General features: G+C 37.1%; 1 protein-coding gene across 10 annotated transcripts in view; it reads right to left on the bottom strand.

Annotated features, from left to right (window-relative positions):
* AP3B1 (adaptor related protein complex 3 subunit beta 1) overlaps nucleotides 1-27197 on the bottom strand; it is a 158961-nt gene that overhangs the window by 116916 nt on the left and 14848 nt on the right. For 9 of the 10 annotated variants that reach the window (XM_026067742.1, XM_026067743.1, XM_026067746.1 and 6 more), the window contains exons 3-6: nucleotides 21547-21621; nucleotides 16785-16880; nucleotides 14448-14608; nucleotides 7812-7878 (exon numbers count right to left, since the gene is read on the bottom strand). In XM_026067742.1, coding sequence (XP_025923527.1) covers nucleotides 7812-7878; nucleotides 14448-14608; nucleotides 16785-16880; nucleotides 21547-21621 — 399 coding nt within the window. Of the gene's footprint in view, nucleotides 1-7811; nucleotides 7879-14447; nucleotides 14609-16784; nucleotides 16881-21546; nucleotides 21622-27197 lie in introns of those variants that run through there. The other variant, XM_026067749.1, reaches the window with a different exon arrangement.

The following is a 27197-nucleotide window of genomic DNA, read 5'->3' as shown; positions in this document are numbered from 1 at the left end:
ACTCAGCAACTGCTGTCTACCTAATCTGCAAAACTATAGACTCAACAGCCCCTTTGCAATTCACAGGGGGTAAGAAAGTTTAAGAATCTATGCTGGAACACAGAGGTGATGTAAACCTAGTCTGTGCCTTCTTTCTGCAACAGAGCTGGAGCAACAATAACGAACAGAAGACCATCTGAATCATCTCACATGAACAGCACCGGCTTTTTAAAAGTTCAATTACTATAGGTAAAACACAACTTGATACAAAGGATTTCAGTCATACTGAAATACAAGAATATTGAATGTTTCAGTTACATATATCGGTTCACATCAGTCAGCTACTCAGGTTTACAATGAGAATGCTGTCACTTGGGATTGACAGTTCCAAAACAGAACATTTAAAATATATTAATAAAAACTTGAACATATACCACAAAATGCAAGAGGTACACTGGATGATCAAGACTTATTCCTGTGGTGAGAACCTAGTTTTGTGAGTTATTCAGGAATTGCCATACATCACTGCACAGCTTAAGATCACGTCCCTCTCCCCATTACTGCATTTTCCAAAATTAAGCTTTTCATTTTAAGGGAAGAAAATGGGAGAATACAGAACAGATTCAAAGCACATTGGTAACAAAAGGATCTCTCTCAGAAAGTTTCCTCATGCCTTCTTAACGAGAGATTATTTTCTAGTTGACACTGTTTCCCCTATAGTGCAATCCTACTATACATCTAAACATTAGAGGAACAGCTAATAATCTTTGTTTATTAAATGCTCAACACTCCAGAAAAAAATTTAGAATTAAAACAAAATGATCCAATCAGAATATAAAACCAAAAAATATTGGTTTCCAAAAAACAGTCAGTTAATTTCCATCTCGCTGTGTCAATAGTAGTTTTTTGCATAAGGAGAAAATATAAATCACTCCAACAAAACTAGCAATGAGCTCATCAAATTCAAATGCTGCTTTCCATTTATGTATTTTTTATATTAAAGCAATAAACATGGTTCATTTGTCTTCCACTGGTTACCACGTTTTTCTGTGCTGTTGCTATGAACTTCAGCCATTAGCTGTGCTCCAAGGTAAACTACATGAACCATCAACAAAAGTGACACCCAATCTATGGAGTTCATATTTTCTCCAGATTATCTATGCTAGTTGACAAGCTGGTAATGAAAAAAATCACACTAAGCAAATGGTTCCTCTAATAACAATAAATTTTCTATAAAATTATGAAGGGTACAAAACGTTTCCTTGCATCTATTTTGTCATGAATTCTAATTAATGCTGCGAAAACCTGAGAGTGCTGGGTCATCACAAGAAGTACATCGAGGTTTGATTGATAATATAGTGCAAGTTGGCCTACGCTGCCAAGATTCCTCTCTTAAATTAATAGCCATCCCACCTGCCCTAATCATACAGCCCAAATGATATTCCCCTTCTTATTTCAATTTTCTGAAAGCAAGGAAACTGGAAAAGATCAGTCATTTATCTTCTAATAGCTGGATAATAGATCTATCACAATAAAACATCTGCACAAACTTAGTGATTTTTTTCACAAAAGTGAAGCTTTTACCGACATTAAATCAATAAGTTATGAAAACACTGACTTAGCCACACATTTCAGTTCTAAATGAAAAAATTAACTGACTAACAGAAGCCTGCTGTTGAAAAGGAAAGAGCCCAGCTTTCTTTTCCCATAATCCCCAAAGGCGCTGCTTTAGTTTAAAAGATCAAGACTCTCACTGCAAAGCCATGACCAATTCCTAGGATCATTTTTAATGTTAGAGGTCTGACTTCCCAAGAATCTGTGCTTCATCTAGTAACCATGCAGTCCGTAAAACCAATCTCAATACTCACTCATTTGTATAAAGCCTTTTTATCTCCAGAACGGAAGTCATACTGTTACTGAATTGCATTTATTATATTTAGGAGTAAATTTAGGTACATTTCAGAGTAAATTTTCACATCAGAGATATTAAGAGTAGTTTAATGTGATTAAAATAGTCTCATTAATGGGGAAAATATTTAAGCGGAGGCTAAAGGAAAATTTAACCCTTGGAAAAGACTGTATAAATCTTAAGCAGCAATAAGTAGATGCCAGGCAATAATTCAATTCACTATCAAGTCTCCACCCCAAATCTGCCTCCATCCCATCCAATATTTCTTCAGAGGTTTCTGGGGACATGACATCGGGAGTACACACCTGGGAACTGATGAGCATCTGCAATTCTGACTAATGTGTCCTGAAACTTCTCTAACATTCTTCTTTCTTAGAAGAGTTCAAAAGTAGCACTGCACTCCATAACACTATATGGTCCCAGAAAAAGGGCTAGAATAGCAACAACTTAGGATATACTGCAAAATTTATGGGGACATTTACTAATCCCCTTCTTGGTGATGAAAAGAATAAACTCAAATACATACACTATATGATATAAGATTTTCACACAAGTATTATAAACCTTCATTGTTTCTAATAGATATTTGTTCAAACAAAATAAGATTGGTTCAGAGCTAAAGAAAATGGAAAGCAGCAGCAAACTTGGACATTTTTAAATATGCCCAACATCCATACACAGACTATAACAAATTACAGTGTTAATGCAAAAAAGAAAAAAAAAAGTAAAATAACAACAGAAATCTATCTATCAAGCAGTTTCATAGAATAAGCAGCTCCTCTGGAGATGAACACAAAACACTGATATATCACATTCTTGCTTTTAAATTTTGGTTAAATTTTTGAATTATAAATTGTAAGTGCATTTTTTCTTTTCTAATCTAATGCAAACATTAAAGCATTAACGTAATAAAATAAGAACATGTGAACCAACAACTTAAGTATTTTTTGCTCGTTTTGGTAATTCAAAACTATTCCGTAATGCAACTACAATATGCAGTAGTTGTATTACAAATACACAAGTCAAACCGAAAACCAAGATAAGAACAGCTAAGCTAAGTCTAAATCACTGCACAATGCACACATTTACAGATTTAAATATGCTTTTCATCCTAAAAATATTCCATTACATAAGAGTTTCTAATCACAGTCTCAATCCTGCAAATGTGTTTGTAAAAAATAGATAAACTACATAACCATTATACAAGCAACCCAGCTGAAATCAAAGGATCACAGTTATGTTCCCATCAAAAAGAATTCTCATGCATCAACAAAGAAACAGTCTTTCAACGTACAACCTTAAATTAATGTAATACCCTATGGAAAACATAATGTAATATTTCCAAAATCATATTTAAATCAAGACGCAAAGTAGCATTTGTTAAACATTGATATTCCTTGAAGTTTTCCGATATAAAAACAAAATACTGAAACTGAAGCCTCATAAAGCAAAAACAGGCCTCTATTCTGTCTTTTCTTTTTAGTTGCAGCTTTAGATACTCAATTTTAGACTCTGGGATACTTTAGCTTGGACCAACGAATGCAAGTCAGAAGTTTCCTTACTTTCAGGTTTGGACAATGCACAAGAATCCTTTTCAATACTGACATGGAAAACTTCTTTTTCTTTTTTTATTTTAAATGCTGTATGGTTATGCATACAGGTATGATTAATGTACTTGTTTTTTATTATTGTTTTGCATAATGACAGTGGTAAAATACACAGACTACAAACAGAATGTAATTCTATAGTCCTACACAGAATGACAAAAAGCAACTTAAGCAACAAATCCTTCCTCAAATGCCATACTCTAAAGCTAGAAGATCGAGCTCGTAAAGTGAACAGGAGGGGGAAAAAAAAAAAAAAAGAAAAAAAAAAAAGAAGAGAGAGAATTAAATGGAGAAGTGATACAAAAAACAAGTGCCCTCCCATCCTTCGCCCTCCCCCAAATAATTTACCCTACAACACCTTCCTTTCTACATATCGTTTCTAAAATATGTTCCTTTCTACATGCAATCATATCATTTGCTCAATTATCTAGAATTACTAGAAAAATAAAAGGAGCAGGCATTCAGTCCAATTTATTTGCTTATTAAGGTCTGAGGTACTTTTTCTATAAAGCAAAGGCACAAAGCTAATTAGATTGTGTGAAGTCACTATAATGCAAATACTTTGAAACATCTAATCTTTTTAAAAATTAAAAACACTGACACAGAATCACAGTTTTGTTGCTACACTGTAACTCACAGCCACTCTTGAGGGTATGTTAACAAGGGTTTGCTCTTGATTCTTTTTGCATCTTAGATTAACGGAGTTCTTGGCTTTTAATTGAATCTTTGTGTTAAGTAACTTAAAGAGTAGGGTGATCTTTCATTTATCTGACCAGAAATTTTAATGAAATCTTGGGTTAAGGTTGGATCTTATCTCATTTTAAGTTTTGCTTACCTCAGCTTATATTAAAATTTACTACTGATTGAAACCTAACAAATGAACATATTTGGCACAGTCTGATAAACTGGCTTCATTTTACTTTAGGAAAATTCCCATCCACACAGTTTCTTGTTACTTCAAATGTAAAATGACTCCCACTAATTTAAATACATTGTGCCTTTTCTATGCAACATAAATTGCATTGATAATCCACAACAGTATATTCTCTTTTAAAAAGTTCTACTTTGCATAAATTTAGAAGCATCTCTGTTTAGTAGCTATTTCCTGTCATTTTAATGTAGAGATTTTGTCAATAAGTTTCAAAGATTCCACGTGAGGTCAAAAGGTTATAGAAAAGAAAAAATGTGTTAAAAAAATTTTTTTTAATTAAACTGAATGTTCAATCATCATTTGAGCAACAAAACATTCTCAACTGTTACATTAATCACTAATGCTAATAATTACACTCCCCCTACAATCATATTTAAAACAAATGAAGTAATATCAAACAAAAATCATATGCTGGAATTCCCCTTTCCTGCCCCCCCAGGTATTAGATACAGTGCACTGACTGTGGCTTGTTCAAGGTTTATTGGTAAGTACAGGGAAATGCCAAAAACTAACCTGACATTTCCATGGGAAAAGAAAGGTAGAGGATCATCGATGTTCAGTAGGCCTTTTTAAAAAGTCACTAAGATCCTCCTACCCTTGTGAAGGGACTATTTAATGAAAATACCACCAATTTCCAAACTCACTCATCTGCTGACATTGGATTAAGACAATCAAACACCAGCCTCATCTAGCTGAAAAGCAGGAGTTGACAAGTAATGTTGGTACAAAGAGATAGCTTCTGTGCACTCGATCTGCAGGAAACCAAAGATTCCTGTTGAGTAAACACAAGGTCTGGGCTCCACATAACCGTCCCACAAATTTCAGGGTGCCTCACTGTCAAACAGGCAACAGAATCTGCAAAAACTTGAGAAATACCATTACTCAAACAGGTATTTCAAACAGGTTTTCAGACAGGACTTCACATGCTGTTGTTCTACAGCTCAGGACCCCTTCCTAGAACTCCTGTGAAGACAACTGACAGCTTTCCTCACAAAGGCTGCAAAATGTTTCCCAAAAGCTTTTGTCTTTTCTATATGTAGGAGGAGCTTTGTCCTCCCCATCCCCCCATATAAACTCCAAGTGTCTGAAATTTAGTTTCCCTTGGAAAATATAAAAAGTGGCTCAAATTGCTCAAATTCCTCTTGAAATTTTTATCAAGACTTAAAACTAGCCTACCTGACCTGTATATAAGGAAGAACCCCCACAAGTGGCTGCATCTCTTCTACTTTTAAGAGCTATGCAGTTGCTGAAAATGACAATGTTTCCTACACTTTGAGCAAACTGCTATGCTCTCTAGAGGCACAGAGTAGGAGCTTATTCAAACTGCAGCTATGCGGTAATAAAACACTTTTTTGCACTCTAGGCTTTCTGTTAGTAAATTTGGAGACTTTGGGGGAACATCCAGTGGAACATGGCAAAAGAAGACTACTTGAACTGAAGCTTTTTCATGCTCCACTGGTCTTCCCAAAGACAAACTATCAATGATTAAACAAACAGGATCCATTCTAGATCACGACAAGCTGTGGAGCTTGGGGTGAAAGAGCACATACTAATAATATTTGGTTTTAATTCAGAGAATCCTGGAAACAAATTGCACTGTTCCCTTCTGGAATAATAATTGCTTCTTGAAAAAGCAAAACTCCTGAAGCTGAGATGTCTCAACCCTGGCTGGAATCAGGTCTTGCTAGGGTACAGACCAAGAGGAATCAGAGGGAAGAAAAAGCTGCAGCAATTACCCCTCCAAGGAGGCTTTTCTGAAAAGGTCCAGGAAAGCTGATTCTAGACCATCATTCTTAGCTTCTTGAATGTGTTTGGAAAAAAAACAGCATAACCTTGGCTATTGCTCCAACTGCTATCTTCATAAATACCATGTCCTATGTCCATTATTCAGTGGCACAGGGGCACCAGAATTGTAGCATTTACTAAGCAATGAGCATTATGCTTGTAAATATCTCTAACTGCTGGGAGCAATGTGCTGGGAAAAGGAAGACCTATATCTACTGTATACATTTTTCTCCATAAATTTATATTAAAGCATGTGACAAATTATCCAACAACTAATCATTTATACTAAGCAATAAGGACTAGAGAACAGAGCGAAAATGCAAGGATTTCATTTTCCTACCATCAGCAATGGAAAGAAACAGAGATGGCTTCTCTGTCCGTTATGCCTCCACAGGTATAAATAACTGAATCTCACATTCACAGATTGGATGCACACCGAGAGCATGAACCACAAAAAGAAAATACACAAAGAACCACCGGGGGGCAACTCCATAGAAGTATAAAGGCCTCTGACAAATGAACATAGGTCAAGCATGGATGCAGTCAGGAGAACTAACTAACTGATTTACTGTCTGCTGAGCCATTAAGCTCTGACACTCTCCTTCAGCAACCCTTCAGCGGAAGCTGCTAGATGTCTATTAGGGAACAACACCACTTATCTACTGGACACCTGGACTCTACTAGAACAACAGAAGATATATTCCCGTACGTTATAAAGAAACACTGGGCTAACAGTAGATGAATCAACACACCATTTGATACCTAGTAATACTTTCATTTAATCAAAAAGCACTATATTCACTGAATTAGTCATTTAAACAAGAACATGAGAAAAGTTTTAATTCACAACTCTGTTTTCTATCTGAAGTCTTTGACTCATTGCTCAATTACCTTTTTGACTTAGACTTGTGAGACTTGCGCATAGTGGATACAGAAAGAAAAATATTTGATTGTGCATTCCTGACCATTGTGAGACATCCAAGAGGTCATATAAATTTATAGAAATCCTGTTTCTGTATTAGGCAGGCAAAACATAATAGGAGTATTACATCTACAGTAATTAAGATTGTCATTGGACATTAGTTTTACCTACCATATTGGAAGCAGGAAAATTTGCAAGAACAAACAAGTGCATGCACTGCAAGTATCATGGGTTAGCAGTGATACACGCTACAAGGTCGACTGACATCAACAAGAATACTATGCATTGCACAGAAGTAATTTATTCTTACAATATCATAACCAAATAGAAACAATCCAGCTATCTTTTCAATGAAAAAAATGTTTATATGAAGACACCTGTACACTGATTCATATAATCATAAAAATTTCAGTTTCAAAATTAAGTTTAAAAAAGCATACATAAAGAAAACATATTAACAAAACAAATTAAGAATAAAATCCTGTGACATAAGCAAAATTACCAGTGCTATTAAAGGAGATGACCAACATTACATCCAAAGTACAATGCACAAATACACTGTGATAGCTCTATTTAGAAGCGTATCAGGAAGGGTTAGGCAAGTGTATTATGTACTGCTGAATGACAGCCTGTAGTGTAATTCTTAAAAATTATGGTCTAGCAATATTTGTCACTTACCGTACTTCTATCCTTCAAAAGCTTTTCTATCACTTCAATTAACATTTCCTTTTGCTCTGGATCAAGACTAGAAGGAAAAAATAAAGGGCAATTTATTCACTTCTTTCAATATTCCATTTACATATTTGGTCAGATACACCAGATATTAAAAGTGGCTAGGTTTGTTGACCTCTAGACACAAGCTGGAAACCAAGAGTGCTGAGGAAGCCACTTTCAGTAAAATCAAGCATTCCAAATAATTGATATTAAAAGAACTCCACTGAATAAAAACTAATCATGGATTACAGAAATGAAGTAACATAAAGCTATAAAGATTATAAGACACGCATAACTAGTATAACAATAGTGAAAAAAGAATCCTAATACTTAGACTTCTATAAAAATTTTAAGATTTTAAGAAACATTAACAGGGGCCAATCCATCAGAAAAAAAACCTTGCCTGAGCTTCAGATGTTAAGTAACAAGAATCTCACYGCTTCCGTAGAAGGGAGCTTCAGCAAGAAATAATTCAGTGGTAAATGAACATCAGGCCAGAGCAGAGCTGTACCTTTAGTACCTAATTATTGGTAGAAAGCTGCAAATAAGGTACTTTGTTAACATTACCATTTTAGACAGAAGTGTTAGAATTCAGAGTTTAGAAAGTTGTATTCAAGTGTACGTATACCAAGTTGGTGTGCAAGTTGATGAAAAATATAGACTACTTGAGGTCCTATATAAACTGTAAAGCCAGAAGAAAAAAAAATTACAGTGATCCTTGTACTGTCCTTCTGCATACTCAAAAGGAGAGCAGAGAAAACTTTGCCAGAAGCACCCATTATTGTAAGACCTGCTTCTTAGCTTTTTTGTGTACCATATCAAAGACACAAGGAGCAGGTAAGGACCAACCTGCCATTCCAGTTGCTTCTTCATCATGTATCTACAGAGCATGGAAGAACCCAAAGCAAAGGCAGAAAAGACAAAAGACAGTACATTCAAAGAGCCATTTATACAGATAATAAATTTTCAAAGATGTAAAACTACTTTCAATGTGGATACTATTACAGACAAGTAAGGAAGCATCTGGTCAATATTGTGCACTTCAATTTTAACAGGGAGTAATGAACTGCCCTAATGCACAGTACATCATTTCCAGCTGCAGACTCACAAAGTGAATATCCAGCCGAGTATTACTTTGTTAAAGCTCTGACACCTAGCGATACTAGAGCATGCTAAATGGATAATGTTAAACGCTGTTAGAAGCCACTACCATTGGCATATGCAAAGCACCAGCACACAGTTCCACAGGCACTTTTACAATAACCTCTTGTTACAACTTCTGTTTTTGTCAAGAGTGTCATGGATCTTCTGCAGAGGACCAAAACCTTTAGAGGAAAAGTCAAAAGTCTAACATGCCCTACTTTAAATCTTCAAAATTGGCATAAAATTTAAAGAGAAATAGGTGAATAACTTCTTACTAAGAAATTTAAAAAAAAATACTAAGCAAAAATTTTGGATGCGATCTCAGGAAAATCTTCAGTAAGGGCTCTTACAACTGAATTCCCACTTCTCCATCTCCTCTTTGCTGATGTTTTAGATAAGAAAGGCAGCATTCTTGCGGGGGGAAAAAAAAAAAAGGCAGAACAGGCAAAGAGCTCAGAGTGATTCTGATCCCATTACGGTATCTGTTAGTAATAGCACGGTATCTATCAACAGCAATGACCAGACTGTTAAAAAGTCCTTTTCCAAATTTTGCTGTGACTAAGTGCAAGGACACAGTAGAGTTCTCTATTGATAGACAGAAGATACTAATAGCTTTGAAGTGCACTCAAAGTGAAATAAGCAAGAGACCTGACATTTTCAATGATAAAATTACTCTGATGTACCTGGTAATGTTGATTGCATTGGGCACAAATGTTGTTGTTCACACTATGCCTGAAATCTTTTCTGTTTGGCTATGTAAGCTTCATGCTGTTAGGATTGATTGAACCACTAATGAACAAGCTCTTTTAGGTCAGACATCCATCCAAACACCATGACACTGAACACAAGGAAGATTGGAGTATTGAACCTACATCAGGTAGTCTGACTGGAGCAGTTAAGTGAACTACAGAACTATGAAACAGGTAGAGAAGTTATGGAAACCAGGAAGTAAATGGAGCATACAGGCACTATCAGAATAAACTTACTTTTTCTTGGTCAAACTCTCTCAGAAGACAGGGTAACTGGACGTAGGGGAGTACATAAATTGTTGACTGATCTTCAAATCAAAAATCCATTCCCTGCAGAACTCTGATTCTGACCAACTATAGAGTGAGTCTTCTGACATTTCTTGCTCATTACAAATAGGCCAAGAGATGACCTTGCCAACAGTATATGATTTTTAATCACTGAATTGTGGAGCTACCAGTTGTGATCCCTGCTGAAATATCTGCTGAGATTCCATTTAAAGACTCTTATTTGTAGACAAGCCAACTGTTCCTGCCTGTGGACAGGTTAATGTGACAGCCTCTTTCACCAGTTCTGAGTACTGCTGCTTCTTCACATGATCCAGAAAACTACTTTCTCCCCCATTCCTGTGGTAAACCAATACTATGAGATACAACATTTGTATGAGTAAATTTTGAATGAATGACAGCAAGAGTTCACGTGCTCTCTATAAGCAGTTCCCAAATCCTACTACCAGGGACACTATTGTTAAAAGTTATGACTCCACTCCCAAATAATGTCCAGGTAAGGTGGAGTTTGCAACTACAAGAGTTTGAAAACTCCTGTTATGATGCATAGAAGGTTTGTGTGAAGTGAGAACTCTTGTGAATGATGTACAGGCCCTCAAAACCATTAAGGGTACCCTTACAGAACACTATTTTCATTAGCAAGGGAAAACAGACAGGAATTACTATGCAAGCCGCATGTCCATTTTACTGCCAGTCAGGAATTCATTGGAACTAGAAGGGACCATGGCCAGTTTCTCCAGACTGTGCTGTTGGAGATAAACTTTTTACCTTAGATATTGTAAGAATGATTGTGAAGTCTGGTTGCYGATATCACATAGATACCCTCTACTTATGTGAGCCACAGGTAGCAAAAAATACAAGTTACAGTCAAAGATGCAATCATATCTGGATGATTGGATGAAACATGGATAAAAGGTCTTTCAAGAATTAAGCTAGATTTCAGCACCTTCCAATTTTGCACCAATAAGCTCTTTAGTTTGGACTAGTAAAATAAAACCTGGTCTATGATGACACAGAATACGCAATTTAAGTTAAGATTCCCTGGATTATACTGTTGTGCCTTGTTGGCACAGACAGACTGTCATTACTGCCAAACTCTTCCAAATAGTTTTGCTATTATTAAAAAAAAAAAAAAAAAAAAGAATAGTCCAGGCCAAAATTTGTGTGTGTGTGCTGGAAATATCTATCAATCAGCTGCTAACAAAAAGTTACTCAAATAGCAGAAACTTAAGAGCCATTTCCTCTTGTTAGGTTATGTGATAAAAGGCTCGGTCTTCACATACACAAAGGAGCACAGGGGAACAAAGGCAGGTGGGGGAACCCGAGTAATCCAGCTATTCCCTGGGGCATCTCATGAGAGCGATCAACTCATAAAAGGTCCACCTCCACTCACACAAAGGAATACCTAAGGAAATGACAGGCAAAGGAACCCCAATAACCCAGTCAGCAAAAAGGAGCCCCTGCCCTGGCTCTTCCCAGGGCTGTCCCAGGAGAGCCAGCAGCCTTGTTGGCCAGGGGTGACACCCATCACAGTGAGTCAACAGGAGAGGCTCTCAAGAGAAGCTTTCAGACTGAGCTGTGTTACTACCTACCTACATGGCTATGAAACTTATTATGGGATACAGGGAGGAGCATTTGGGGATTGTACAAGACTTATTATGGGATGTTTAGGGGAGGAACTAAAGGCAGGGAAAGGGAGGGATCAGGCTGGTTTAGGGAGGAGCAAGCATGGGAAAACAGGGGGATAGGGGATAAAAGTAGCCGTTCAGGTGTAAACATGTTGCTGGTCAGTATGCTTGCCTGACCTTGCCCTACATCTGATCACTGCAGTCTGTCCTGTCTTCGTATTAAACTCAATTTCTAACTATTCTCCTGAGTGCGGGGGCCTCTATTCTGTGTGCATGAAGGTCTAAGTGCCAGCAACTGGAGTCAGATCAGGATCACGGGGACCCATCTGCCTGTGCTGCCAGCAACCAGAATGAGTGAGGGTACATATGTCAGCATGTGGTCGCCAGTGAATATCAACCAGACTAGCCGACATGGGAGCCAGGTATTGAAGCAGTGATAAGTCTGGGTTGGATATGTGTCTGTGTCTCTGAATGAGACAACAGGGGAATTTAGCTGCTGGAGAGACTGAGTACCCAGGCCAAGGACTGGGGAGACTGTGAGGTCTGGGGTCAACAAACAGGGGAGACCTGTTTGTATGTGTGTGTGCACATGTGTGTTGCTGTGCGGCAGGCAACAGGCTAGTCTGAGTGTCTAAGCCCAGTTACTGGAGGGATCCACAGTGTGTGTATGGGTGTGTGCAAGGGGGGTCTGTGCCAGCAGCTAGGGAGTGTGTGGATCCAGGGCCAGTTACGGTATAGACCAAGTGTCTAGGCCAGTGACTGGGAGATCCATAGTATGTTTAGGGCGGCAGGATAGGGGGAGGGAAGGGAGCCTGCATTGTGTCTGTGAGTGAGGGGGTCTGTACCAGCAACTGGAGTGGGACTGTGCACCTAGGGGGCTCACACGAGCAGGTGCCACCAAACAGGGAGACTGAGGATCCAGGGCCAGTTACTGGACGGACTGAGTGTCTAGGTCAGTTACTGGGGAATTCATATTGTATTTATGTACGTATTTCCCACTAAATGACCACAGGCAAAAGAAAAGGGAAATTAGTAGCAGGATGAATGCCCTTCTCTGAGCTGGAAAGGTATGGGTGCTGTTGTCTCCAGCTGAGTAAGCCACTGCCTTGACAAGAGCTTCTGAAGAGGGAAGAGGAAGATGAGTTGGAATTGAATAGATAAAATTTCTGCTAGTTTATATTCATTTGTCCAGCTGGACTGCATACCTTCAGGATGAAAGATATAGAAGCTAAACATAGAAATTTTGGATTCTCAGAAAACCCATCAAAATAGTTGCTACACAGACTATAACAACTGGGATACTAAAAGCAAAAGGTAGTATATCAGTTTCTCTTTTGTACCCATTTATACTTTGTGCTACTCTCTTCAGACAAGAACTCCCTACAATAATATAAACAATCATACCTGTTACATATATTGTAAGTGAATTTTGACACATCACACAGTTTTTAAGTTTTCATAGGGTATAATAAGCTCTCTTCCTCTTTAAAAGTAAAAAACAAAATGGGAAAAACAAAAACCATGACCAGTCCCTAAAGTTATGAAATATGAACTATGCTGACAATATACACAGTAAATAGGAAGACTATTAATGCAAATAAGTAATCTGCAGGTTGCACCAAGCACAAGCTGCTAAATTGAACCTATCCGTTCTGAAAAAGGAAAGCAGAAGAGAAGACCAACAAAAGTATCTTCAGAATATTTCAATAAAAGTGTATTCTTATTGTTTACAGAAGTGCCTTGTGATTTTTATTTAGGCCTACTATTTTATTAAGGCCTACTATTAAGCTAAGAATCCAGTCCATCATTTCAAAGTCTTCACTGTCCTAGCCACTTTAACCCAACAAACATTGGCCATTGCCAAAAGGGCCAGTCCTCTCTGCACCTTTCTTCTCAGTAGCTTGCTTCTTCCACTTTGTATATTTTGTGCCAGTAACAACATAGTTTGGCCATGTCACTTGCTACTAAAGAGCAAGGGGGGGGAAAAAAAAAAAAAAAAGCACAAATGACACCCTTGATACCCTTATTTATTACCCTTGTACTAACTTGCCCAACATCTACTGCAATGAACCCTCTTCCCCCAAACTGGGACACTATCCCCACAGTTACTCTAGCAAACAACAGACTGTTCTGAAGTGTTTTGGAATTTATTCTTACATTAAGGTGGATCCAACTCTCAAACAAAGATTTTAATCATTTTTTTCAAATATTTTTCTGAAATTTAAGATGTATAATAGGTGTCATAACTATATCAAAATGCTACAATTATTAATCAAAGCATTTTTATCTTACAAAAATATTACAACAATACCATGAAAAGCAAAGGAGGACAGAGAAATGCAATGCTTACCAAATGGTAAAGAATCATATTCAAAAAGAACAGAACTGTATTTACAGGAAGACATTATAAACAGACAGTAATGATTCAAAAAAATAAAATCTCAAAGTACTCAGTGTCTCCATTTCACACGAGTAGAAGACAGTAGATATTCTCGATCTCAACTGTTGGCAAAAAGCACATGAAAACATTTACTGTAGTAATTGAGGAAGAAAAATTCCAAAGTACCTGAATTCTCACTAAATCAGTTGGGTGACTGAATGTCTACATATTCTCTACACTTTTTCAGAAATAGATCGGAGATATATACGTGCATAAATGTGTGTGTGTATATATGTATATCATATACATGTAAAAATACATATACACACACCCCTTAATTTGTCTTACTTTGTGTTATTTAACAAAGCCCACAATGATTTTTAAAACTGCTTTTCAACACGTGAGAATTACTTACCTGTATAGTTTTTGGATTGCATGGGCTGCATTCTTCCTCACATAAGGAGATAAATCAGAAGAAGCTTCCTTAATAGCAAGCATCATAATAGGAACAATAATTGGCACACGGATACTGGATAAAACTCTTAAAGCACTTGCACGGATTAACTGATTAGGATCCTGAAAAATGGGAGAGAAGAGGAGGGAGAAAAAAAAAAAGACAGTGTGGAAATGCATCATTAAATCCTCTATAGTGCTTACGCTAATTAGTGTGCATTAAACCACCTTTTTCCCCTTTTATACCATCAGTCAAGCTTTCAGCTTAAGGCCACACAGATATGAAAACGTGCCAAACTTCACACAATAAAGTTTCATCAACTGGATCGGGGGCAGGGGAGGGGAGAAGAAGCAGCAAACATTATGAAAATCTGACAAAGGAAAGCATTGACATAGTGCACTTATCCAAGCAAAATATGAAAATGATGGACTAAAGACTAATATTTTATGATCTGAAGCATTTTCTGCAATCCAAGTGGAATTCAGGTATTCTGAAAAGACACACCTGGCTCAATTTTATTACTTAAATATATCAATTAGCAGATGCATATGTGGTTCTCTGTTGTGACACTCCTACTCAACTTCTTCCTAACTACACACCCATTTTGCTCTTTACTGCAAAACATCATCTAAGCTGGGGTTTTGTTAAGAACATGTAAAATTTTTAAACTTAATGTTTTGAGACTCTCTTCTACTTCCTACCTTTCTTTCTTTGCTCCCAGTTCTCTGCCCCCCCTTTATAATGCTAGGGCTAGCTTGGAGATCCAACAATAGCACAAAACATCTGCACTTGGAGGCACCATTATGCTAAAGTGGTACATTAATCATGGGCTTGGGACACAGAGGGAAAAAAACAAAACAAAACAAAAAAACCAGTGCTTAATCAAGCACTAAATCCACTAGAATGTAGAAAACTGAAGTTGTGGCTGCATTAATTCAGCGTGCTACCTGTCAGAAGGGCACTGTTCAAAGAATATTTCAATCAAGGCCTAAGAGCTGGCAACACAGGTTTTTGGACTGTTATTACTTCATAACCAATTTATCTAAGCCCTCAAAATGCCTAATTTATAGCAGCTTCTGGGCAGCAAGTGGATGGTGAAACCACTTAATTCAACTGTTGTTCTGGAAAACAGTCTTGTGTTCAGTGTTGCAAAGCTCATCTCCAATCACACTAGCGTTTAAAAAAACTCTAGCAAGTTCATAGCGGGGGGGGACCCCACACATAACAAAGCTCAGAGTTATATTACTCATTACAAAGCTGGAAGCACAATGGTACAAAAAAGAACAGAATGAATTTCATTTGGTTATTTTTTATGGTTGGCTTAAAAATTTCCTTAGTTACTCCAAAAAATCTCATCAAGCTTAGATTCTACCTCCTTGCTGCATCACCACTTCTGAGTTATTCACAGCCACAACTTTGAGTTATCTCCTCTCCTTTTGTTCCTATCCACAGCTTCTTAAAAGTTATACCAGAGACATGTTCCCTGTACATAGATCTCATTAAAAAGTTCAGTTGAATTCTAGCTTTTCGTGACAGCCACAGATGGTAAGCATGTCACACATGAGACATTGAAATAAAAGGTAGAAGGAAAGAGGCAGAACGCTATATTCAGTTGTGGGATGCTCCTAGTGTTGCACAGCTGGTGCTCTGACTGCAACACACTTTCTGACAAGAGGTAAGGTCTGGATCAGTGATGCGACAGAAATTAATTACAAACCTAGAGTAGCCTTACAAGGTACAGGAGAAAAGAAAACTCTTTTTCATTGGCCAAACTTAAGGGCAGAGAATTAATAAATCTTTCTAACTCTCCACAGTCACACTTCAAAGGCAATCTTAGCTTTTGCACTCTAATCCCATTCCCCATGAATCTGAAAAGAAACAGTAGAAAATGCTATTTCTTTGGCACTTTCTAATAAAAGTAATATGCACTACACATTGAATATTTTAATGTAGGCGCTATAGTTTTCCTTACATTCCACTTCTGTTACACTTAAGCATCTTTTACACAAACTAGAAGAAACACAACTGGTTCAAGGTAATAACTAGATCTCCATCCTACATACACCAATCAACTGCATTACTTTAGTGAAATAGTTCTACTTCAAGCAAGCTTAGCTGCCTCATGGGGCTTGAGGCAGCACAAAAAACTTTGTGTAAATGACATGATAACTTGAGACTGCTTTACCAGATGCAGATACCTACATGCTTTAGCTTACCAGACTACACTTGCACAGATCTTTTTATTTTTGTGATAACACCTCAGAATTCTCAAAGAAATGCTATCTAAAAGGTACTCACCTTTAAAGCACGCTGAAAAGTACTGATGGACAACAATGCTAGATCTTGCTGCTCTTCTGCGTAACGCATCAGATAAACATATACAAGCTTTTTTATCTGAAAACAAAAACACAGAAACATCATTATCAGAAAGTTTTGGTATTCTATAAAACTGAGCTCTAGATTGCACATTTTCATCAATATTTTATTCTTTGAAGGAATGGAAAAATTAATACATCACTGGAATAGTCACATGCTCAATAATATTGAAAGGGACTTCTCAAGAGTCTTATGACTTACTGTAAATCTTTTAATAAAAATACCCTGAGATGCTGCAAAATTCCCTAATTAAGGATATGGTCAAATGAAGACTAATAAGATAGAGTACTGCTTTGTGTTATATATTAGGAAATAGAGACTTGAATAATCTAAGAAGTTGCCACGTGGCAACTGACCACTTGAGCAATCGTAATCCATTCTTAACAAAAACAGCATAGATTAGGCTAAACTGCAATTGCCAAGGATTTCAGCAAGTCCATTTTACCTTACTCTGAAACTCAAAGTCAATTACTTTAACACATCCGAAAGGGAATATAACTCCCAGCTGAAGGGTGGTAACTTACACTATTTAACTTTGATTAAAAGAGCACTTCTGTCTGTCTTGTACAAAAGCAAAGGGTATTAGATACACCTTTGCCTGATTACAAGCATTCAAAAGATGCAGTCATTCATAAGCTTATTATAAAGGATGCAATGTTCAAAGATTAAGAAAACCTCAATACGATTTGGGGGGAGGGGAGTTTTCAATTTAATTCATTTTACCCCCTTATGGCCACTGTGCGTCAAGTAAGCATTGAACGCGTTCTTTACATTTGAGTTGTAAACTGACTTATTGGGGTTTATAATGGAAACTCTGAAAGACCCTCAACTACAGCTGTGCTATAATTACCATCACTATCAGAAGATGCATCTTTGTGCCAATTCTGGCAAAAAGAATAATATTAAATCACAGAAGGTTACACCACCCTAAATTATTTGTTGTTCAGCTACAGACAAGCAGCAATCAACACTGACCACAAGAGGCCTATGCACTGAATGACTGCAGGTGTGCAAAGAAAGCCTCCTTTCCTTGAAACCACTCTGTGACTAGAAATGGAAACACTTAGGGCTTCGTGACTGCACTGTTCTTTTATCATTTACCTTTATTCAATGTTAAAATGCTCCTTTCTATAAAACTAATCATAACAGGGGCACATTAGGCTTGAGGAACACAGGCAGATCTGTTTAATTAGTTTATCAATATAAGCACATCAAACTCCATGAGTTATTGACCAAGACTTATTTTTGTTCTATACCACCAATTGCTTATTAGGTCACTTTTTGTATCCTTACCATCCAATGACATGATGCATATAATCAAGTCGAGGGCAGTATGTACTTATAAAAATAAAAATCACAAGGCACTTCTGTAAACAATAAGATGCCCTTTGCTTCTCTTAAGGCAAATGAACGTGTTCTACTGCTTCTTCACCTCCATTTCCCTCTATCAGGGCGTTAAGCATGGTTAAAAGAAAACAGCAGCCATTTCTGGGCAGGAAAGTCACTTAGATAAACTAATGCATTTTATGCTACTGCATCATAGTGATTTGTACAGACAGATTTTTGTAAAGAAATCTTACAGACCGCAAAAAAAATTAATAAAACAGTATCAGGATCAACATACTAAGAATCTGACTTAACCCATTTCAAATAATTTCTAGTAATTTCAACACTACCCTTAAAACTGGATCATGATAAAGGTATGTGGGAGCCAGAAGTGCTAACTGGTTGGCTCTGAGGGTAGTTACATTTTGAACTAAATTGTCATCCAACAGCCCTGATAAAGGAGAGAAATCAGTCAGCTATCTTTTCTGAATGCCCTGATATCTTTTCAATTTAAGAGTCTCCTCCTCCCACAAGCATATCTTAGTGCTAAATTGCAGGAAAGTAAGTTATGAGGGAACTTTAACCACTGTATGAAGGAAGACATGTGAACTCATAATTATCCATTTGTTTTAAAACATAACAAAAAGGCCTATAAAATAAAATGGAGAAGTTTTCTGCTAGTTAATAGCACTCAAGATTAATAGTTTCATAAGCACTCTTTTCAGGAACACTTTTCAAGGCACTCCTTTTTGGTCAACAGTTTTGAACAATTCAAAACTGGTCCTACAGTACATAAAATTCAACTTAAGATAGAGGGGAAGAGAATATATTTGACTAGTTCCACTATTTCCTATCTTAAATTAAAATAATACATATAATTCTCTGCACCTTTCACCACCTATTATTAAAAATGTATTCACAATGCTTTTAAAAGTATTTAAATATATTAAGTTCTGAAAGACTCTGATCTTGCCCTCTTTGCACCCCAAACATCAACTTGCCAGAACTCAGTATTTAGCCTCAAGCAAATATATGCATTGTTTCAAAAAAAGGAAAAAGCAAAACAATGTTTTAAAGTAGTAGCTAAATAAGAACAACTTTTTTAAAGCTAAAATTAGAATCTAACTTGCCTATGCCTATCCATTAATGTAACACAAAGAAAAAACCAGACACATCAGTGACCTACTGTACAGCAACACAATAGGGAGAGTTAGGGGTTTGCTGAAGTCATCATTGCAGGAAATATAATCTTCTGCTGCATAAGCCATGGAAAAAGCAACTTTTTTGTTCATATTCATAACAGAAGGCTGAAATACATATTTTACAGGAGCAGAAGGAAGAATTGAAGTATGCAATCAGTTAACTCCTCTTCTTAAAACACTGTGCTTCAAACAACTATTCCCTGCATTTTTCCATAAATATGTTCCTGTGCAGTAGGATATAGCTAATAAAGTTGCATGCTTGCTCTGCTATCCTCAAACTGTCACTTGTCAGTCGCTATGCAGTTCAGACTTGCAAACTTATAACTGTGACTTTTCATCCAGATTTTCATTTGCCAAGGCAACTGTAACTCTGGCACCTCTGCACTAGAGCTGATAGCATGTAGTACAGGCAGTAAGTACTACAGTAACACATTTATTTTTTGTTTACAAAACCTTCCCATTGTACAACTTTCTAACGCAGATGCTGCTTTCAGTTTCTCAAGCCACCTAGTAAGCCTGTGGTCTTAAACACATCATAGTCCAACACAGTCTCCATTCTTAACTTGAACTTCCTGGAAATTAGTTGAATTCTCTCTAGTTCAAGATAGTTTTTTTCTTGCTTTCCTATGAGGCAAAAGTTATGAAGCAAGCTACCTTGTTTGTCTAACCCCTAATGTTGGGGCAAAAAACAACAGGTATACTGTTAAAATAGGAGAATGGTGTGCAGTCAGAAAGAAAAATTCACGTTTCTGCTAGTGTTTTATCCATGGAAGTCCTGAAAACATCTGTTAAATAAGTCTCCTACTAATTAAGCAGAAGTCATGCAACTTAGTGTACGTCGAATAAATTCAGTCAAGCAACCTGAGTCTCAAAAAATTAACTCCCATCACAGATGGTTCGGACCCAGCTACTTCATCAGCTACTTTTACAGGAAGTTTGATCGTTCTCCAGTATGTCCCTTCTTCATATCACTCCTTTCATAATCCTTCATACAAAGTAAATGAGTAAGGGAGTAATCCTAACACAGGAAGCGGCTTCACAACAGAAAGGAGAATTATGGTACCATACCATTCACAGTGAGATAGCAAATGGGACTCCCTGTCAAAATACCTCATCGTTTTTAGCCAGTTTATCATTTGGATATTTTTCCATGTATCTCCATAGAGTGGCGAGCATATTAATGCTTAGCCTAAAAACATGTTAAACCCACCCCCTTTACTGTATATACTAGCAATAAAATACAAGAGCTTTTATGTATGGGTAAGTTGTACATAAAGTCTTGCTTTCAAGTCTCCATATCTTGTAAGACACTCAAACAAAAGTAATCCAAAGATCTGGAGTTACAATGCATCTAAGCAAAAATTTCTTCTCAGCTCAAGATGGTACCTATTTTTATCTCAATAGTCATGTCTTCTGAAGAGATTCTGAGATTTGAAAGCTACCTTTTTGTAATCTTCTCTAATCACAAGCATTTACATTGACAATTTAGAATTTGTTTAATTTTAATATTTAAAGAACCAACACTTAAATTTTGTGGAACAAAACATTATTTTAAACAAACTTGATTTGTCATATCAGATTTTGTATGATCATGAGTTCTTACAGAAACTTATTTAATCAAGTTAAAATGATCTCATTTTGGAAAACCTAATGCTGAAACATTCCATTTTTAGAAGAAGCGTAATACATATCTAGCACAGAGAGAACTTTTTCCCCCACCCTTGCCTCTCAGCCTTGATCTGCAACAGATACTTTCAAATATACTGTAGTTCAATCCCCACTCAAATTTTGCAGGTAACACTACACTTAAAATACACCAAAGTGTCTTTCCTCAGAAAAATGTAATTACCACCACATTCTTCTACAAACTTTCTCTAATCAGTCCTCTTGAGAACTATTTTCCTGTGTTTTTGTGTATAAATGAAGTTATTATTCCCCCCAAAACCAAATCACCAGTAAGGTCCATTACTTATATGTTAAACAATTTCCATAATACCGTCATTGAATTTAAACTCTGAGAAGTTCTAGTAAAAAAAAAAAACAAAAAAACACACTACAGATATTTTATGGTTTATGATGAAGTCACAGACACAATTAGATACAATTTTCATAAACAAGGATCTTTCATAACAGTATTTAATAAGCCATAGGAATACCTCAATATTTTTACTGGCAACATTCTTCACAACAGCAGGAAACAACTCTGAAGCATTTTTTCCCTTTGCAATCATCTAAAAACAAACAAACAAATTATTAGTTTTAAGACATGCATTATTTCAGATCTGCATTTCTTCTTCGTTTCTACATAAAATTGACAATAAAGTCTCTGTTATTTTTTGTTGACAGCCAAGTTTCATGGGACACTCACTATAGGACAAAACCACTGAATGCTAGCTAGTAATACGGTAGAGAAACAATGGACTCTATCATACCATATTGCAAACCATTTTAAATATTTTTAAAATGACTTTAAAACAAGACTTGCTCATTCCAAAAGCTTTACAGCATTCCTTTTTGGGAGCTGCCTTCCTGGAAAAAAAGAAACACCATCAGCTTAGAGACCTGCTTGCAAAAAGGAGCAAGCTTAGTTCAAACCAGGATTACAGGACAAGTTATATACATTTTGAAGTCCTTTTCCTCTCCCAGAAATATGATTTTAGTGTGCAAGAGAACTCAAAAAATCAATATCAAATAGACATCACACTTAAACCAAGAACAAAACAAGGTTAGTTTCCATAACAAGTTAAACACAAAAGACCTTGCTGAAGTGTTTATACAGAGCAAAAATAAACAAAGGTAAAAGCAAAATCAGTCAAACTACTACTGTGATTTTCTTGTTTAAAAGGAAAAAGTTTTCACATTTAATCTCATAGAAACATCTGAAGGTAGGGCATACAGTAAAGGAAATAAAATTGTTCTTCCAATAAAGAGCACACAAATAACAAAACACAGTTTAGCTTTATCCCTTGTATGAACAGCTCTAAAGGAGGAAGCTATTTATAAGAATCAAGTACATAAAAAGGATAAAATATTTCAACACATACTTAAAGTGTACAACTCCCTCCTCTCTTAGATCAAAGTTACAGTAGCATGTCTGCCCATAATTCAAGTTATGATGCTGCTGAATACAGACTCACTCAGGACAGAACAGTCCCAGCTAAGGACAAGGCCAGGATCCAGTCTGCCAAACATCAAGCTAATTGGAGAGGACAAGAGGTCAAAAAGACAATCAAATATGCAGGGGTCCGACACAGGAATATAAAGTTTTGCAAACGTAATCACTATTTTTCATAACTATCTCACATCCTCATCATTGTTCAAGTTTACATAGCTGATCAAACTTCATACACAGGCATGCCTCAGAGATATTGCAGGTTCGGTTCCAGGCCACCACAATAAAGCAAATATCGCAATAAAGCAAGTCACATGAATTTTTTCATTTCCCAGTGCATATAAAAGTTATGTTTACACTGTACTGTAGTCTATTAAGTATGCAAATGTACAAACCTTAATTAAAAAATACTTCATTGCTAAAAAATGCTAACCATCATCTGAGCCTTCAGTGAGTCATAATCTTTTTGCTGATGGAGGGTCTTGCCTCAATGCTGATGGCTGCTGACTGATCAGGGTGGTGGCTGCTGAAGGTTGGGGAGGCTGTGGCAATTTCTTAAAATAAGACAGCAATGAAGTCTGCCACATCGATTGACTCCTCCTTTCACGAAGGATTTCTCTGTAGCACGCAATGCTGTTTGACAGCATTTTACCCACAACAGAACCTCCTTCAAAACTGGAGTCAACCCTCTCAAACCCTGTCGCTGCTTTATCAACTCAGTTTATGTCATATTCTAAATCCTTTGTTGTCATTTCAACAATGTTCTCAGCATCTTCACCAGGAGTAGATTCCATCTCAAGAAACCACTTTCTTTGCTCATCCATAAGAAGCAACTCCTCATCCATTAAAGTTTTATCATGAGATTGCAACAATTCAGTCACATCTTTAGGCTCCACTTCTAATTCTAGTTCTCTTGCTATTTCCACCACATCTGCAGTTACCTCCTCCACTGAAGTCTTGAACTCTTCAAAGTCATCCATGAGGGTTGGAATCGACTTCTTCCAAACTCCTGGTAATGTTGATATTTTGACCTCCTCATCTTCTCCCATGAATTGCAAGTGTTCTTAATGGCATCTAGAATGGTGAATCCTTTCCAGAAGGTTTTCAATTTACTTTGCCCAGATCCATCAGGGGAATCACTATCTATGGCAGCTATAGCCTTATGAAATGTATTTCTTAAATAATAAGACTTGAAAGTCAAAATGACTCCTTGATCCATGGGCTGCAGAATGGATGTTGTGTTAGCAGGCACAAAAACAACATTAATCTCCTTGTATATGTCCATCAGAGCTCTTGGGTGACCAGGTGCATTGTCAATGAGCAGTAATATTTTGAAAGGAATCTGTTTTTCTGAGCAGTAGGTCTCAACAGTGGGCCTAAAATACTCAGTAAACCATGTTGTAAGCAGATGTGCTGTCATCCAGGCTTGGTTGTTCCATTTATAGAGCACAGGCAGAGTAGATTTAGCATAATTCTTAAGGGCCCTAGGATTTTCAGAATGGTAAATGAGCATTGGCTTCAACTTAAAGTCACCAGCTGCATTAGCCCCTAACAAGAGAGTCAGCCTGTCCTTTCAAGCCAGGCATTGACTTCTCCTCTCTAGCTATGAAAGTCCTAGATGGCATCTTCTTCCACTATCAGGCTGTTTCATTCACATTAGAAATCTGTTGTTTAGTGTAGCTACCTTCATCAATTCTCTTAGATCTTCTGGATAATTTGCTGCAGCTTCTACATCAGCACTTGCTGCTTCACCTTGCACTTTTGTGGTATGGAGACGGCTTCTTTCCTTAAACCTCATGAACCAACCTCTGCTAGCTTCAAACTTTTCTTCTGCAGCTTCCTCACCTCTCTCAGCCTTCATAGAATTGAAGAGAGTTAGGACCTTGCTCTGGATTAGGCTTTGGCTTAAGGGAATGTTGTGGCTGGTTTTATCTTCTATCCAGACCACTGAAACTTTCTCCATATCAGCAAGAAGGCCGTTTCGCTTTCTTATCATTTGTGTTCACTGCAGTAGCACTTTGAATTTTCTTCAAGAACTTTTCCTTTGCATTCACAACTTGGCTGTTTGGCGCAAGAGGCCCAGCTTTCAGTCTGTCTTGGCTTTCGGCATGCCTTCTGCACTGCGCTTCATCATTTCTAGCTTTTGATCTCAAGTGAGAGACGTGCGACTCTTCCTTTCCCTTGAACACTTAGAGGCCATTGTAGGGTTATTAATTGCCCTAATTTCAATACTGCTGTGTCTCAGGGAATAGGGAGGCCCAAGGAGAGGGAGAGAGATGGGGGAACGGCCGGTCAGTGGAGCAGTCAGAACACACACAACATTTATCGATTAAGTTCGCCATCTTATATGGGCAAGGTTCATGACGCCCCGGAACAATTACAGTAGTAACATCAAAGATCACTGATCACAGATCACCATAACTGATATAATAATAAAAGTTTGAAATATTGCAAGAATTACCAAAATATGACACAGAGACACGAAGTGAGCACATGCTGTTGGAAAAATGGCACCGATAGACTTGCTCGACACAGGGTTGCCACAAACCTTCAATTTCTAAAAAAACTGCAATATCTGTGAAGCGCAATAAAACAAGGCATGCCTGTACAAGAGATACAAGTTATGAATATACATCTCATTGGTAAAACATAGTGAGGGCATAAGGAACTTGGATTTCATGCAGCAAAGGCAAGAAAAGAAAACATGAAACTAGGCAATGTTTGACAAATTGCATGTTAGGAGGTTAGAAAAAGAGAAGCTAAAAAAAATAATAAGGAGGAGTTGAAATTCAAACTATCACTGAACCTTCTGAAAGACTTTAAGACTAGCTATCCAACATAACATTTCATTTTAACAGAATTAATAACTTAAATTTTATTTTTTAGCAGCTGTATTTAAGTACAGGAAGTGACACAAACTAAGAATAAATGGTATTGTATGGGTTTCTGGGATTTTTAATTAAGAATCTAAAAGAAACTACTGCTATCAGGACTGGGGTCTTTATAAGAAATGCCAGTTTCAGAATGACCAGAATCAAGCAGAACTTAGTAACAAGATGCACTGAAGAAAAGTAGCATAGAAGAGCATGTTATCACCACATCTTGATGTAATAGAAGTTATTCAAAAATGAGGATGATTCTTTAACTTTAAATTACAATCACAGTGTTACACCCTATCAGGAAAATCTACGCATTACTTGCATTATTTAACTGACCAACCATAATAACTCCAGTGTACCATGTAAATATGTATTTAGGGTCTCTTACAAGGGTGTATTTTGACTCATTAAGTCATAATGATTAGCATAAATCCTTTTTAGACCATGGATTATTAACCTGGAAGAACATAATGGTCCTTTCCAAGACTAAGGTCTATCGTGTCAATTTTGCTGCTGTGCCTAGACATTCTCCAGCTGTGGTAAGTCTTATATAACTAAAGCTCCTGCACAAGCAGGAACTTTCATTCTGCAAGAAACACTACATCTGCCCACAAGTCTGCGTGCCATTCTGTCCATAGAAAATATAGGACATGTGGGCTGTGCTTATGACAGGGTGCACTAAACTTTTCGTCCCCCCCCCCCCCTTTTTGAATGAGAGACAGACACAGATAGACAAGAATTTTGCTGCGGGATCTTAGGCACATGAATTTGTTTCATAAATCTGAGCCTTGAAATTCTGAAGGAGAAAAATTCTGCTGAGATTTTTCCCAGATGAGAAATTTAGAAGGGCAGAAAGGTCAGGTTTCACATGCTAACAAGAGTACCTCGATTGTTGTAATGTCAGCAGCAGGTCTTGAATAGAAATATCGGACACTGTCTTCATGCATATAGTCAAATACACTTAGTAGCCTTACACAGCTTCATACAAAACAGGAAGTTAAAAGATCAACAGGAAACTACTCCTATATTTGAAATTATGTTGTAAATTATATGCTTAACAGTCATTGCCTGCAGGATATGTTTGTTTGTTTGCAATGAATTTCCTTCTCTCCAGCAGAGAGTTTGCAACCCAGCTTAAAAGGGGAAGAAGCAGCACAAGAGCTATAAAAAGTGTTCTCCTGGTACTTTTCCCTGCACCTATATGGAGGAACAAAGGTTCAACCTCTTGAAGTCTACTAAAAGAGTAAGAAAACTACTGGTTTGGACAGCTTTTTCCATATATAAAAGTAGGGTGAATGAATATGTGGGTGAGGCATGTTAAACAATACTCTGACACTGGAGTTCCCTTTTCCTCTAATTACAAGGCTAAAGGAAGCCTTTTTTCCTCTGGAAAACACATCCCATCCATGAGAACTTGCTCAGCTTGACCTCTTTCTAGATGCTCTACAGATCTTTTGTCATCATCCCCCCTTCCACTACCTATCTGCCAAACCTGCTTCCTTTAGTAACATACAACATTTGGCAGAACTGATTCAGATTAAAGGGGAAAGAATGATGCAGAACAGTAATTACGCTCTGTCAAGGTGTTATTCATACAGACATTCACACTGGATGTTCCCCCAGGAACTCAAGCCCAGAGAATTAAAACCTTTGCAAGAGTGTCAGCAATACATGCATCCACCTACCCTCAGGATTCATGTATAATTATAAAGCCAGTGCATACATTATTCCTCAGCTTCACATAACACTAGATGTGTTCCCTTTTCTCTGGAGTCCCAGAGGGAGGAAAATAAATAAATAAATATATATATATATG

This window comes from Apteryx rowi, unplaced genomic scaffold (assembly GCF_003343035.1).
Source record: "Apteryx rowi isolate R43461 unplaced genomic scaffold, aptRow1 scaffold_262, whole genome shotgun sequence".
Lineage (NCBI taxonomy): Eukaryota > Metazoa > Chordata > Aves > Apterygiformes > Apterygidae > Apteryx > Apteryx rowi.
This window is presented reverse-complemented; position numbering and strand designations above follow the sequence as displayed.